The sequence below is a fragment of the Alligator sinensis genome, unplaced genomic scaffold, assembly GCF_000455745.1.
Source record: "Alligator sinensis unplaced genomic scaffold, ASM45574v1 scaffold619_1, whole genome shotgun sequence".
Classification (NCBI taxonomy): domain Eukaryota; kingdom Metazoa; phylum Chordata; order Crocodylia; family Alligatoridae; genus Alligator; species Alligator sinensis.
The window spans coordinates 360,899-377,606 of NW_005842134.1; the positions used below are offsets into that span (position 1 = coordinate 360,899).

The window sequence follows — 16,708 nt, forward strand, 5'->3', positions numbered from 1 at the left end:
TGCTCCTCACTCTGGACCCACTGACCCCTGCCAGTGCCCTTCATTCCCAAACAGCAGTACCCCGCCCCCCACCCCTTGCTGGTGCCCCTCACTCCCAAGCCGCAGCCCCCTGGCACCGCCAGTGCCCTGCACACCCAACCCAGTCACCTGTCCTGTCCCCTGTGCCCCTCACTCCTAATCCACAGGCCCTGCCCCCCTGCTGGTGCCCCTTACTCCTGAACTGCAGCCCCTTGCCCTGGCTCCCAGCCCTGCTGGTGCCCTCACTCCCAACCCATAGGCCCCTGCCCCCCAGCCCTGCCGGTGCCCCTCACTCCTGACCTGCAGCCCCCTGGCGCTGCCAGTGCCCTGCACACCCAACCCACAGTCACCTGTCCCATCCCCCATGCCCCTCACTCCCGACCTGCGACCCCCTGCCCTGCCCTCCAGCCCTGCCAGTGTCCCGCAGCCTCTTCCCACCCACCCCTGCCCTGCTGCTTACTCTCTTTCTCTCCCCCTCTCTCTCACTAGCTTGCCTGAGCCCACACAGGGAGCATGTGACCCCCAACAGCCAATCACCTTGTCCACTACTCCCAGCCTGAAGCAGCCAGTCTGGGACAGCAGAAAACACAGATATTTGCTCTGTTTTCAAAAACCCACCTGGACGTAACACAGGGGTCCAAGAAAGAGGACGCGTCTGGGAAAACCTAGACATATGGTAACCCATGGCCCCACGATCACCGCAGCACCCTTACAGCACATGGCATGCAGGCTGTTCCATGCAGGATTTTCCATTCTGGGCCCTCAATGGTATGGAGGGACTGTCAAGCAGGGGACTAACTAAGGAATAGCACAATGTTCTCATTTTCCTAGGATACTGCCATATTCTGTAGGAGGCCTACCTGGGGCTTCAACTCCTGACCCCTATCATGCCAAGGCAAACAGTAGCACAAGCTACTTGATAGGGCTAGTTACAGCTGGGCAGTGAGATCAAGGGTCCACAGCCAAGGAAGTTCTTAACTCATTGATGAAACTGAAGCAGGGCAGGAGATTGCAGGGCATTGCTTGGCTCAGGGGGGGAAGCTCAAGGGCTGAGGGATAAGAGAAAAATGAGAATCTATTGCTGTGGAAGGGAATCAGTGCTTAAAGGAGTTCTATCTGCACTGGGACTGTATATCTATGACATGGTGAGCTCAGTGTAGACTGAAGGAACCTAATCATTATTTTGCCTTATTCATTCAAGCTGCTTTGAACAGGAAAAAGCAATCATTTGGGTAGAAGGAATGTATAGGATAGGCAAATGTGATTGGTAAAACATACTTTGCTTTTAGAAAGTGCTGAGGTCTTCGATTCCCATATTCCCACACCACTTCAACTGCTGCAATGAAATACTGCCGGACTTTGCCTTGGAAGGAGCGTTGATCCTGGTATTCCTCATCATAGATGTCAAAATCTACATTTTCTTCATTGTTGCTGTAGTCATCATAGTCTGCTTTTTCCTTTTGAGATGTTGCAGTATCAGACTTGGTCATATAGTTTAGGCCAGCAATCTCTCCAGGACTTTCAGACCTAGCAGTCAAGCTTCTCTGCTTTATTTCACCAGTGCTTTCCACAATCCCCTGTGCCCCATCTATCCCTGGTGCCTCCTTCTTCACTTCTAATGTTGGTACTTTCCTGTCTGAGGGGGAAGTGATCTCTTCCCCATTAAACACCTGATTTTTTTTCTGGCTGTCTTTTGACTCCCATTGTTCCTCTTTAATGGTCTCATTTACAGCTGAACCTCCAGAGGGCAGTAGATTATTTTCTGTGGAGGCTTGTTTTGCAAGGATTTCTACAGCATGTTTTGTTGCTGAACTCCATCTAGACTCATTCCCTAATCCATGGTCCTTAATACTGTCAGATTCAAGTCCCTGCTGCGGTTTGCTGATAATCATATCTTCCCTTAATTTAAGCTGCTTGAAAGCGCTCACCTCTTCATCCATAAGACTTTTCTGGTTGCGCTGCAAACTCAGAGGGGTCTCCTGATCATTGACCTTTCTGTGCTGCATCTCACTTCCTTCAGACATCTCATCTCTACTATTTTGCCCTACAACTTGCAGTGAGATGGGGTTCATCATCCTGTTTTGCTCTCTAGCCAATGCAGTGGACCTTGTTCCTGACTCAGTTCTCACCTCCTCTTCTCTTTTGCTAGTGTTCTCACTTGAAGTTGCAGGAATCATAGCAGTTTCCTCTGACTCTTCTACGTCCACAAAGGTGCTATCTCTTCTGAGAGCTATATTCCTATCTTGATTGCCATACTGTTCCTCTAATGTTCTTGGTTCATGACTACTGGTAAAGAACAGCATGGCATCAGATTGGGTAGGGCTTGATGAATGAGAAACAAAAGCAGCCCTGATATATCCAGTGGAGCTATCAGTGTTAGTTGCTCTATGGTCTCTCACTGTTGTGTCTTCTATGGATAACCTTTCAGTGGAGGGGGTTCCCCTGTGCTCATAGCCCACTTTAGTACCAGTGTCTCCAAGCACAGCTCTGGTTCTCTGCATATTTTTGTCAGGGCTCTGCCTTCCCTCCAATGCTCTGGCTTCATTGTCTAGCTCTTGCTGCATCTGCATCTTTTCCAGCAAAACCTGAAATGACCTCAGGGACTGTTTTTTTTTATGAGTGCTACACAAAAAAGAGTACTGATTGCAGGACTTAGAAGTGGCCTTGTTCACTAGGTTTTCAGTGGTCCAGTGATCTGAGTCAAGCTCCATTACATCACTTTTATGGATTACATTTTTTGTGTTAGATGAATTGACTTCTGAGAGGCCTGTGCCATTTATCAAGTGTTCTAGTTCCAGTGGAGGAACATTCCCTTTGGGATAAATGTTCTCATTTAAAGAGCTGGTTTCTGGGATCCTTGAGTCATTTGTTGGCCCATCTAATTGTTCTGCTATGCTACCACGTTTCTGAAATGTCTCTTCACTGTTCAGTAAAGGGAGCCTCATATTTTTGCCCATCATATTTGCTTTGTGTAAAGCAACATTTTTTATTTCAGATAGTTCCTTGCTTTCTGTAGCATCTTGAAACTTTGCTGCCAATATAAAATCATTAGTTTCCTGTGTAGTAACATTTCTGTTGTCCAGAATTTCACTGCTATCCAAAAATTTTGTTTCTGGAAGCCTTGTATCATTGGTAGATTCATTCAATTCTAGCCTCATGCCATTTTCTGCAGACACGTTGTCCTTAATACTTGAAAGCCTTTGATTTTGTGTAGATCTATTCTGTCCTAGTGGTGTAATAATCCTTGTTTTATCATCCAGTGATCCATTTTCCATCAGCCTCATATCTGCTATGCCATCTAATGACAAGTTGGTTCTACCAAGAAGAAAACCTTTCTTATGAAATACAGGTGTCCTTTGAATTCCTTTTTCATTTGAATATTTCTTTAAATGTGATGATACTACAGTCTTTTCAACAAATACCTTTCCATTTGTAGATGATATGTTCTCTTGAAGCATGAGATCATGTGCTGAGCTATTTAACTTTGGTACAGAACCATTCACTTCTTGAGAAGTTTCATACAGATCCAACAAAACTGTTTCTTGAGGACTTGCATAATTTTCTAAACTAGAATCTAGTTGTGTTGATGTACCAGTGTTTTTAAGAAATGTTTTTCCAACATTAAAGTATTTCATAACATGAATACTTGTATCATCTGTTGACTTGTCTGATGGTGCTGACGTGCTAATCTCTGAAGAGGAGTTTGTATTAATTATGGAAGTACTTTTTGTGTCATCTGATGACATGTGTAATTTTAATAATGCTTTAATGCTATTTTCTAGAGACAATTCTTTATCTAATAAAGACCTTTCCTGAAATCCAGAATCATGTTCTAATTCATCCAGTTGCAGTGAGTTACCATTCTTTTGAATAGAAGCATCTGCAGCACTTAAGGAAATGGATTCTTGAAGGACCATCCTGCGTACTGATTCCTGTCTTAAATTAACATTCCCTTTTGGAAACACTTCCAGTTTGGCTAATGGTGTGGTTGGTTGGAATGCCACATTCTCTACTGACTTCTGTAACTCCAAGTTCTCTTTAACCATTTCTCCTACTGGATTTTGTCTATGTGTTCTGAAGAGAGTATCTCCTTCTTTATAAGGACCAGCTGTTGCTGAGCTTTTATTAAAATCGTTTGTTTTACGTATACTTGTAGAGTTTCCTTCAAGAAGAGGATCCACAGATCTTTGATCTGAGATTACTATTTTTGATAGCTGTTCTTCTTCTAGGAAGGAATCATAGGATACTGGCTCAGAGCTGGTCTCTTGTAGCGAAAACATGGAAATGCTGTGCTGATCTGGGCTCCTCTCTGAAAATACTGATGTGACATTGGAAGAGGTGTCCATGGAATCCCTCCAACTGCTTTGCAGGCTGTTGAATTCGAGGGGCTGGCTAGGTTTTCTCAAGCAGGGTGTTAGCTGGTAGCTGAGCTTCTCTGTTTCATTTTCAGAAGAAATGTTGTTATTCTGATGCTTCCTCAGACAAGGCCTATTATGCCATCTCTTTCTCTTGGAGAAGCCCCTAGGTTGAAAGACATTGTCGTCTATCTGATCATCATAATCTCCCTCATTGTAATATAGATCTGAATCAGGGTTACAATTAGAGACTGTGAACTTTGCCTTCATTCCTCTGTCTCTAAATTCAGGATTCAGACATCCCAGCATCCATACACCTGTCTCAGGAAAGGAAGAAAGAACAGAGTTAATCCAACACACCAAGAAATCTGGAGTGTTGGTATTGCTATGGTAACTTGTTAGGAAATCCCTCTTCAGCAAATCCTATCTTCCCTCTGCAATAGGCTAATCACATTCTCATTTCTATAACAAGTTGGACTAACAAGATATGTATGTCTCCACATAGTGTGACATTTCTGGAAGTATTAGCATTAACCCTGACAGGGGTCTTTGATTACTTTAAATGGTGCATACCATAACTAATGACTTGAATACATTTACCTGGTATGTCTCCACAATGGTGTTTACAGAGTATAGCCATGAAGTAGTGAATACAATAAATACAACTTAAATTTGTTTTACTGTCCTGGGTAATTCTGAATGACAAGACTTGACATAAAGACAATAATCATATTCTGGATTTAGCTGTTGCCTTCTAATAAAGAATCACCATTCTTGCAAAGAGATGTGCTATTTGTCCTTTTTACAACTGTAGGAAAGCAAGATTGGGGAAGCTGAAGTGGCAGAAACAGGAAACTATTTCCCAGCTATTGCAGTGTCAGGGCACTAGCAGGGACCTCACCTTCCCTGATGTTACCTATGGCATGCTGTGCTCGGTGTTTCTGGTTTTGTGCCTTGTAGTTACGTGTAAGGGTTTGAAATGGGAATTTTGTAAAACTTTGGGTAAGTGGTTGCCTGCAAATTCAGGGGACTAGATTCAATGGACCATGAGTCCTCTTCAAGTCTACATTTCTGTCAGGGTATGACTGGGATATAGGTAGTCGAGGCTTGACCCAAAAGAATCACGACTTAGGGCATCAGGAACATGTGATGTCAGAGAAGAAAGGGTCAGAGTCAGGGGATCAGGAACAGGCTACTTGATAAGCCAAAGTCTACAAGGAACTGGGATGTAGGCAGTCAACCTGGCTAGAGCCACAAGCTAGGAGGAGTTAAGAACACGAGACAGAGATCCAGACCATTGTCATAAGCCAAGGAGTCCAGAGCAGGCAACCATGGCTGTATGGGACCAGGACATGGGTGACTGCCATAAGTGAGAAGCCAGCTGTCAGAGAACAGGGGTATAGGCTGGAGTCTGGAAGCACAAGGGGTCTGGGCTGGAGTCTGGAACAAGGAGTCAGCAGGTGGGAATCAGAAATGAGGATAGAGCCAGGAAGCCAATAAGCAAGACCTAGGGAACAAAAAAGGAGGAACAAACAGGCAGGACTCTGGGAATGGTAACCTAGGGATCAAAAGGTAGGAACCAGAAAACTAAGAGCAAGGAGTCAGAAGTCCAAGGTTAGATAGAGAAGCAGACCACCAACCCCATGCAGACAACTGGGGCCATCTGGGAGTAGTTAGGTCTCTAGTAGCCAGGCTCACTCAGTAACCAGGGCCAGCTGGGGGCAATTTAGCCTACGTGCTGCCCTGACTCCTAAAAGTTCTTATGTACCTAAGGACATACAATAGCACAGGGGTTGAAGTCAAGTCTCCTGACTCCCTGCTGCTATCTAGTCACCTTGCACTGTCTGAGCCTAACCTAGTCCATGGAGCAACAGAGGCCTTTGGTTTCCAAGGCTACCAGTGAGGCTGGATGGGGAGACTCCCTGTGACTCTGGGGCCTTTTCCAGCCCCTTGTCCATTAATGCATCTGGACAGAGCTCTTCAGAGTAGTGTCCAGTGATTCCTTGGACTCCTTCACAGGAGAATAGACATTGTCCAAGCTTCTCTGCTCAGTCTCCTCTTCTGAATTCTGTGTTTTTACTTTGTGCCCTGCCCTGCAGTCCTCTCTCCACAACTGATTTTCTTGATATCAACAGCAAGCCATAGGCACAGCATGGCATTCACTATCATGTGTAGGGACTTACTGAATTTGTGATTGCGTGATTTTCACAGACAACATGAAATCAGGCAGGCTCCATGAAAAATGGCAGGCTCTGTGATCAGTGTCGCCAAGTCTCAAGAGAAAAAAAGTGGCACTGCCTTTAAAAAATGCCCAAAACAAGCGCAAGAAGTTCTGGACCACACTGTCACCGCTGCAAGATCCCAGCCCGGCCCCAGAGCCCCACCCTGCCCTGCCCTGCCAGCACTGCTGGGGCTGGTCTCCATGGAAACCCCAGCCTCACACTATCATAGGGGGGCTGCTGCTGGGGTCTCCATGAAAATCAGCCCCAGCTGTGAGAGCAGGGGCTGCTGGGAAATGAAGTCCAGCTGCCAGCCAGATCTGCCATTTTGCCCCCCCAATATACATCGACACCAGTCAGGCACCAAAATCACTCCTACAACCATTTTAAACTATAACTTTTTTTGTTTAAGTTGCCTATTACAAAAAAGCCCCAAATAAGCGACCTTCAAATAAAACAAGCCCAAAAAACCACAACCTGTGACTCAAAAAATTAAAGCAACTTTTTAAAAAACAAGCCCAATTCCGCTTATTATAAGTGGACTTGGTAACTTTGTCTGTGATGTTGGCAGGCCTACTGAAAAAAAAAACTTACTGAAAATAAAATGCTGGCTCCCCAAAGAGGTCCGATTGGCTGAGAGGGCTGCCTGCCACACAGTCCCACCCCTCTCCACCAATCGGTGGTGAGGGGTGGGGCCATATGACAGACAGCCCTCACAACCAATCAATGGCAAGGGTGGAACTGCTAGGGCACCTCAGCCAATCATAGGTTGGGGTGGGCTGGGGGGTAGACTGGGGCCTTATCATTTGCCCCTGTTTGGGAATACCACTAAAATGTCCAGTGATGAGAGCAGCTATTTTTTTGCCTGTGGGAACTAGACACAAGGGGTGCAGTTATTTTGTAAAGGGCCCCAGATGCCCATCAGGTAGTAACTGTATTTACTGGATCCAAACTAGTCTTAAGAGGTTTGAAATCATAACCAACCAGACATGGGATTTTATAGGAACAGAATATTCTATGGTTGCAATTCAAGGCTGTAACAATGGCAAGTTGTTGAAAGTTATGGGAGATTTAGATTGGCCAAGAAAAAAGGTGCACACAAGAAGAAAGTCTGTGGGAGGAAATGGAAGGATGCCAAGAACCACTGGTATGTACACTGAGGTTGACTTAAAGAAGTTGGGACAGGCATGCCCTCCCTCTGTACTAACCACCCAGCTAGCTAGAACAATTCTTCACAGCATTATTCAGGCATGGTCAACTCGTGTGTAATGCAGCCAGACACTGAAAGTTTGTTCTGTTGATGTCAGCTGAGTCCTCCTGGGGTAGCTGTGGTCCGAAGAGGAGCTTATCTGGAGCCAGCAGAAAAGTGCTGTCAGCTAAGAGTTGGCAAATTAACGTCAATCTCTTAAAAAACCTGATAGTTATTTTCCTAGTTGATCCCTAGACCTGAGTCTTCTAAGATGTACCATATATACCAGCTACACACATTAACTTATGAAATACCTATACTTACTAACCTTTCTTTTCCAAGTCCATGATGATAGTTTCCCCAGAAAATGGGAAAAGGGTGAGAGTGTCTTCGTGGACCATGTTACGTGTGAAGGTGTTCCCAGAGAAGAAAACAGAGAGGAAGTCTGTCTGGGCACCAACACTTAAGACATACCAGTATACTACTTGGTTCAGGCAAAGGCTGAGGTGTAGGTTGTCAAAGACATAACCATTAATAGCTGTAAGAGACATAGGGTATAAAATGTTACACAGAAGACTTAGTCTTATATAGTAGCTAAACTTTAATTAGCTGGCATGACAGAACAAACAAGACTTCAAATCAATGGATGCTACAAGCAGCAAGATCTTGTTAACATCATGAGTGACTGTTACCTCCTGAATCTGGGGGGGGCACCCTCAGAAAACACCAACAGCAGCAGCCCTGTCAAGGGGGTCACCAGCCCTGCCGACACCATTAGTGTTGGCCGTCAGGGGGGACACCAGCCCCGTTGAGGGGGGCACGTGCACCCCTGTGCTCCCCCTACCAGTCGCCTCTGGTTAACATTCTTCTTGTAGAAGAGCCCATATCACAAGAGAGATTGACAGCTCTTTTTGGGACTCCAAGAAATTTCTCCTAAAAGACCCCCAGATCAGGACATATGACAACCCACTTGAACCTCTGTTCCAATATCTGGCCAATCCTATCTTCTTCCTCTGTCCTCCACATATATCTTCCATCCCTGGTTACTCACTGTGCATAACATTCGAAGCGTAGAATTCAGGATCCTGAGTATTCACATGGGCTGCATCTGTGCAGAAGTGCTGTATGTTCTCTGCCAGGTACCAGCTCCGGTTTTCATCAATAACAGAAAACAGCACAAAATTTGCCTCATCTGACAACATCTGGAAATGACAAAGGAGCCTGTTCATAGCCTAGGATGGTTCTGGTTAGGTTAGAGAGAGAGGGCCAAAGGTCATGGTTTGACTGTGTGTGTGTGTGTGTGTGTTTGGTCAAACTCACACCAAGAACTTCATGATAGGTAGGCAATAGGCCTGTGCGAAGCAGCTAGTATTTGCTTTGGATTTGGATTCGGCCGATTCTGGGGACGGTGATTCGATTTGGTGATTCAAATCACTGTCCCAAATCAATCCGGCTGAATCTGATTCAGAGATTCAGCCACTGCTGAATCGGTCAAATCTCTGAATTAAACAAGCCTCATCTGCCAGGAGGGAGGGCGAGCCGTGCTGCCCCCCACTACCCCGTGCTGAGTGGGGGGTGGGGGGGTTCTACCATGAGCCCCCAGGCGCCCCAACAGCCACTGCAGCAGCCAGTGAGCATGGGGCTTTTTTTATTTTTTATTTTTAAAGCACCAGGACATTGGGGCCAGGCGGGGCAGCCATTGACGGGACTGGGAGAGCAGGCAGAGGTCGGGAGGCGTTCAGGGGGGCTGGGGGAGCAAGCAGGGGATGGGGCCTGGTAGGAGTCCTCCCATGGTCCCCTACCCACTCCTCCAGCCCCCCCGCCCCCACCCCCTACTTACTGGCATGGAGTCTGGGTCCAGCTCCCTGCGGCAGCAAGTGGGGACTGCCCGAATCGCTGAATCTTTCTCCAAATCTTTTCCAAATTGATTCAGAGGCGTCAAATTGATTCAGAACCTTTTATTGGTCTCCTGATTCGATTTAGATTCAGAGATTCGGCCGCTGAATTGGGCTGAATCTCTTCTGAATCGAATCAGCACCTGAAGCTTCGCACAGCCCTAGTAAGCAAGTGTTCTACAAAGTAGGTCTGAAGAATGTGCTTAGGCTGAGATTACAGAATCCAGAGCAAGTCAGGCCTTGCCAGGCTGTGTGTGTCCCAGATTGAAGCTACCCCATGCTCACATTAAAACCCATCCCCTTAGAAACAAAGTCACAATGTTGAACCACACATATTTTGTCCTGAAAAACAGAATATTTATGCAGAGGACAGGAGGTAACAAATGTCCTGTGTCCTTTGGTTACAGCTCATGTCAGAAATTACTTGAAACCCTCCCTTTATAATGACAGAGGTTAGACTGAAAGGAAAGGACCCACCTGATTGCCTCTTTGATCCATTGTTTTTTTAAAGCAGATCAGAAGAGGCCCAATCAGCCCCGAGGCTATATCGCGTTCTGGGTTGATGGAGCTGTAGTAGAAACGGGTGAGGCAGAGAGGGTCTGAGCTGGCTGGTCCATCCTCCATTGTCACTTTCCAGCTGTATGTGAATGACTCGCCAGGTGGAATGGATATATCCTTCACATCTTTCTCTGGCAAAAGACAACCCCAAGAACAGACTCATTAGGTTTGGGCACCCAACTTAGTGGGGAACCAACTTCACAAAGGGTGCTGAACAATAAGAAATCAAACGAGCATCCCACAGAGCCAACCTGGCCCAGAAGCAGCAAGGCTGAAATTTCATGATGGGTATCAGGGTACTTCATATTTCATGAAAAAGACCTGATCCTGTGACATTTCCAGTTCAAGGGCATGAACCAAGAAAACATCTCCATTCAGGAAGGGCATTGAGTGCACGTGCTTACATCTCACTGAAATCAAGGGATATGTCTAGCTTGAAATTAATGATGTGACTCCAGTACACATAAGTGTATCAATGCTAATCTTAATCAAGGTAACACAATAAAATTAGCAGTGATGACACAGGGGCATGAATATAAAGCCCTGGGTACAAAATGGGGTTGCTATTCTATATTGAGACCAGTGCCACTGTCTTCACTGGTATTGTCACTTGTAGCTGGCTAGATGAAAGCCAGCAAAGATACCTACCCAGGATACAATCACACTTCATAGTGCTGTGTAGACATACAGTGGGTGCTGATGACTCTGAAACTTATGCTAAGCTTGGGCCTACTCACAAAAGTTAAAATGCAGAATAATAACGCTAACTGCATATTGCAAGAGGATGCGAGGTCATGGCTAGGCCATCTAAGAAGGAATAATCAAGTATCTCTTCCAGCTTATCTTGCCATATTCCGAATGATTTCAAGCAGACTCTTAGTTGTCTGGTGTGTAACCATATGAAATGTCTATCATTGATTAATTAGTATAGTAAAAATGTCTTTTGCGACTAACATATGTTTATGTGCAGGAAGAGACATTCTCCATATGTGATAGATGTCTCCTCCTGATTTAGTATGTTTTTCCTGGCTGTTAAACAGTTTCTTGATATGTTTCAAACTGGATAACCTCTTGCTACCAAAGAAGGTAACTCATTCAAATTAAAAATTTCTGATAACCAGTAATGAGCAGGTTTTTCCTGTCAATTGCTGCTTGGGACTCTCTCTTGATTTACACAACTAAAAGAATGCTTTGAAGATGCTAAACTAAGGGTATAAAAAGGCAGCAAAACAGCAAACAGCACACAGTTCAAGAGTGAGAAATCTCTCTGACACCAGTTGCTAATGCACCCAACTTACTCGAGAAGTTGAAGAGAAACAGACCGCCTCTTCATCGCCTGTTTGGTGAGAAATCATCACCTTATAGGTAATTACTGGACTTCGATTTGGTTTGGGCTCACTTGACTTGATTTGAAATACTTGTAGTAAATAAAGCCTTTCTGTCACTCATCGAACAAGGTGTTGTGTCAATCCCTGGGCTAGTCCGGAATCCTAGGTTTTTACTTGCTAACAGTGCATCTACACAAAATGCTTTACCATGCAGTTGACTAATTGACTGTGCAGTAAAGCATCACTGTCTACACGTGCACGTGCTTACTGCACAGTAAATGAATCTACTGCACAGTTAATTTGCTACCTGCATTTGCAAGTAGCAAATTAACTGTGCCGTAGTTACTGTGCAGTAGTGCACATGTAGATGCCAACCGGGAGCAAATTTGCTCCCAGTTAGCCCCACCACCAGGGGCCACTCTCAGCCTAGCCCCAGAGCCATGGGGCTTAGAGTTTCTCCAACCCCACAGCTGGGGGACGGCTCTTTGCCTGCCCCAGCCTGAACTTTAAACACTGCAGTGACCCCAGCGACCAGTGCCACCTGCTACCTGCCCCTGGCCACCAGGTCCAGCAAAAGAGGCCCCAGGCCAGCTGCAGCACCCTGGCTAGACCCTGGTACTGGCCCCTGGCCCAGCCCCACTGCCTGCCTACCTGTCCTGTGCTGTGCCCCTGCCCTGTGCAATGCAGGCATGTGCCCAGGCCTGGCACACCTGGACTCTCACCCACAGCTCCTGAGGACCATCAAGGGTGCCACACTGGCATTGTCTGTGATGCCACATACCACCTCCCGGGGGCATAACTGCTCCATGGATGACTGCAGACCTCTTAGCATTGTGGGGTGAGGCTACAGTCCAGAGCCACTTTTCCTGGAGCGGGCACTCCAACACCCACATCTATGAGGGCCTAGCAGGTCACATGTAGGAACACGGACATGACCAGTCAGTGCACCAGTGCTACATAAAGGTCAAAGCCCTGAGGGCGCAATGTGTCAATGTCACCAACCACAACTGGTAGTTGGAGGCAGACCACAGGACCGTGCCTTCTATGCAGCAGCTAGACTGCATCCTCAAGACCCAAGATCCTGGGCAAAGCCTTGCCATGTTCTCCAACACAAGTGACTTGCTGGAGAACTTTGCGGTGGCCTGGTAGCAGCGACAAGACATCACCAGGGGAGGGCCCCTTGGGCCCACACTGAAGAGGCGGCCAACATAGCGCAGGCAGCTGGGCATGGCCAGCTTGAGCACAGCAATGAGCACAATTGAGCACAGCAATGGCCAGCTGGCTCTCCATAGGGAAGGGCAGCTGCATGGTAGTGGCCTGCCACTCTAGGTGTGGGTGTATCTAATCAAGAAGCTCCTGGAAGGTGACCCAGGTCATCCAGAAGGACTCCAGCCACTGCTCTTCATCAAAGGTGCTCAGGATGAGGTGCAGGCACAAGTCCTGGCTGGTTAGGTGGGCCCACAGGCATTTGGGTTGGAGCCCCAGGAGCTCATGGACAGCACTGATGGCAGCACCCATGTGCGCCTTATCAGCATCCCTGCTGGGGTTCAGGTGGCAGCCCAGGGACTGGGGGTGTCAGTGAGGTGACAGGGGGTCGCAGACACTGTGGTGAGTCTGGCTATATGGCTGCATAGCACAAGGGGGCAGGAAGGGCCAAGACTGACCAAGGCCAGGCAGCGGTTGCTGTAGTGGTGAAGCACGGTGAGCAGAGTGGCAAGCAGGAGCCTGGGGCATGGGTCATCACTCCTGGAACCTGGGGGTGGAGCAGCCATCATGCAATGGCCACAGGCTCTGGCGACAGAGCTGTAGAGGGCTGTGCCTGCACATTGCAGCCTGCTCTACACCAAAAACGCAGGTGGCCAAGGAGCAGTGCACAGGGCTTGTTTTAAAGAGGGCCCCTGGCTGCAGGCAGCTGTGGCCAGAGCCTCCAGCTTCCCCTGGTTGCTGCAGAGAGATGGTGCAAGGTTGGGAGCAGGCTACTGCCAGAAGCAGCAAATCTGCTCCCAAATGGCCACATGTGTAAATTGCCTGCCCAGGGCAGGTTGACTGCACGGTAATTTACTGCACAGTGAGCATGTCTACACATGAAAATAATATGGGAGCAGTTTATTCTAGAGTAAATTACTTTAGAGTACTCTCCCAGGCATGCATCTACACATTCAGGGACTCGGGAGCAGATTTGTTGCTTATGGCAGCAATCTGCTCCCACCACCGCTGGCCCTGCACTGGCCCCCTACTACAGCCAGGGGGAGCTCTAGGCTCCCCCTGGGTACTAGCCCAGGGGTTGGAAGGGAGCACAAGGCCAGGAGATATCTGTGGGTTACCAGGTACCACCACAGCTTCTTGAGTGGCTGTGGAGTTTGATGCATGACAAGTTGCACATACAAACTCGGTTGAGCTTGCACCGGTATGCCAAATACCATCTTCTCTTGCCTGCCTCTGATGCCTTTTCTCTATCTCATCACTGACCCTCTCCATCTCAAAGCAATGTACGCCCTGCTTCACAGTGGCTTTCCACTCGCAGTGGTCCAAAGCAGCTGATTCCCAATGTTGGCCATCGATACACAACTCACAAAGGGTTTTCTTGCAGACATCAGCAAAACAGAGTTTGGGCTGTCCAAGTTGACATTTGCCAGTGGCCAGCTCACCATAGAGTATGTCCTTGGGGATTCAGCCATCACTCATACGATTCACATGTCCTAACCAACCGAGGCATCTCTGTCTCAGGAGCATGAACATACTGGGCGTATCTACACGAGACACTAAAGGCACAGTAGACTAATTCTACTTCATATTAGCATGGTGGGCAAAACCCATGCTAATGAGCTAATGTGCAGTAGAATTAGTCTATTGTGCATTAGCCTCAAAAAAAAAGCATGCGTCAGCGCTAATGCACAGTAGTGCCAATACGACACATTTCGTTTAGTACCTGTAATTACGATGCATTAACGAATGTGTACATGTGCCCAGTGGGTATCTTGGCCCATTCCAGGACAGTGAATTTGGAGATGTTGTCACTCCATGTTATGCCCAGGGTAGGGCTAGGATTCAGTGACCTAGACAAATTGGATTGGGCCAAAAGAAATCTCATGAGGTTCAACAGGCACAAGTGCAAAGTTCTGTACTTAGGACAGAACAATCCCATGCATTGATACAGGCTGATGACTGGCTGGCTGGGTAGCAGCTCTGCAGAAAAGGACCTGCGGTTTACAACAGACAGTAAACTGAATATGAGCCAACAGTGTGCCCTTGTTGCCAAGAAGGCTAACGGCATACTGTGCTGCAGTGGTAGGAGTGTTGCCAGCAGGGCAAGGGAAGTGATTATTAGGGGTTTGCGAAACGGGCCTTTTTCAATTCGGATTCATCCCGAATCAGGGACAGTGATTTGATCACTGTCCCCGATTCGATTCACCCAAATCCAAATCTGAAGATTCGATGCTGATTTGGAGAATTAGCAATTCAGCCATAGACACAGCTTTAAATGTTTTTTTTTACATACCTCAAGGTACCAGGCATGGCTCATGAACGCTGCGATGCTGAGGCGAATGGAGCATCCCACAGGAGCACAGGGGACGCCCGAAAGTACTTCCGGTCCACTTCCGGGGCCCCTGGGGAGCACACTGGGTGCTCCCCCATTCCCCCCTGGCTCAGTGATCACCCACAGGAGGACCCCAGGTGTCCCCCCAGACCCAGGAGGCACCAGTCATCAAGCCGGGGGAGCTCAGGGGGGCCCCCCAGCACACTCCCCAGCGGACCCAGAAGTGGACTGGAAGTGCTTCTAGTCCACTTCCGGGCCTGTTGCCAAGCATGCTGGGGATCCCCCTGTGCTCCTACGGGATGCTCCATCTGCCTCACCATCAAAACATTCATGAGCCGCCAAGTACTTTGAGGTATGTAGAAAAAACATTTAAAGCTGTCTCTATGTCTGAATCGCCAAATCTTTTTGACTCTCTCCAGACTGATTCAGAGGGTTCCGATTCGATTCAGAGAGATTAAAGGGTCTCCTGATTCGATGCAATTCAGATTTGGAGATTAGGCTACCAAATTGGGCCAAATCTCCGCTGAATCAAATCAGGGACTGAAGCTTTGCACAGCCCTAGTAATTATTCCCCTCTGTTCAGCACTGGTGAGTACTGTGTCCAGTTTTAGGGCCCCAACTACAGAAAGGATGTGGACAAATTTGAGAGAGCCAAGCAGAGGACAATGAAAATGGTGAGGGGGCTGGGGTATGTGACTTATGAAGAGAGGCTGAGGGAACTGGGCTTATTTAGTTTAGAGAAAAGAAGAGCGAGTAGGGATTTAATAGCAGCCTTCAACTATCTTGTTGTTCAAAAGCAGGTGGAGCTAGACCAGGGGTGGGCAAAATACGACCTGCGGGCTGGATCTGGCCTGCGAGGCCATTCTGTCTGGCCCGTGGGACCCCTAAAAAAATGTGGAAAATTAATATTTCCCTGCCCTTGGTTCCTGTCAAAAATGACAGGAACCAAGGGCAGTAGGGCCCAGGGGAAGCCTAGCGGGCTCCAACAACAGCGGGGCCTGCCTGGCCCCCACCCCCCACTGGGAAGCCCCAGCCAGGTTTTCTGGGCTGGGAACATGTGGCTGCCCCGGCATGGTAAGCTCAGGTAAGGGGAGGGAACCCCAGGCAAGGAAGGAGTGCGGCAGGGGGAAGCAGCCCCTCCTCACCCATGCCCGGTACCCTGTGCTACAGCTGCTTGCAGCCTGAGTGGGGCTGCCTGTGCCCACTCCAGACAGCCCCATGCGGGCTGCGAGCACCTGCAACAAGAGCGCCGGCCATGGGGTGAGGGAGGGGCCACTTTTCCACCGGTGCTCAGCTTTTCCGTGAGCTCCTTCCCAGTGCAGAGAAAAGCAGCCCCTCCCCCCGCCATGGCCGGTGACCCGCGCTGTAGGCACTTGCAGCCCACGCGGGGCTGTCCAGAGCCGGCACAAGCAGCCCCAGGCAAGCTGCAAGTGACAGCAGCATGGGGCGCCAGCCATGGAGCGGGGAGGGGCTGCTTTCTCCCCCTGCGCTCAACACCATGTTGTAAACTGGCCTCACTGCCAAGCTGGCAGTGGGGCTGGGTTACAAGCTGTTGCTGAGTGTGGGGAAAAGTGGCCCCTTGCCCCCCCCATAGCCAGAGCCCCACAC

General features: G+C 48.1%; 1 protein-coding gene across 2 annotated transcripts in view; it reads right to left on the reverse strand.

The window, feature by feature from the left end:
- Nucleotides 1-16,708, reverse strand: part of F8 (coagulation factor VIII) — a 109,105-nt gene that overhangs the window by 34,980 nt on the left and 57,417 nt on the right. For both annotated transcript variants that reach the window (XM_025205942.1, XM_006025153.2), the window contains 4 exons: nucleotides 10,154-10,365; nucleotides 8,833-8,983; nucleotides 8,110-8,319; nucleotides 1,297-4,690 (listed from right to left, as the gene is read on the reverse strand). In XM_025205942.1, coding sequence (XP_025061727.1) covers nucleotides 1,297-4,690; nucleotides 8,110-8,319; nucleotides 8,833-8,983; nucleotides 10,154-10,365 — 3,967 coding nt within the window. The remainder of the gene's footprint in view (nucleotides 1-1,296; nucleotides 4,691-8,109; nucleotides 8,320-8,832; nucleotides 8,984-10,153; nucleotides 10,366-16,708) is intronic.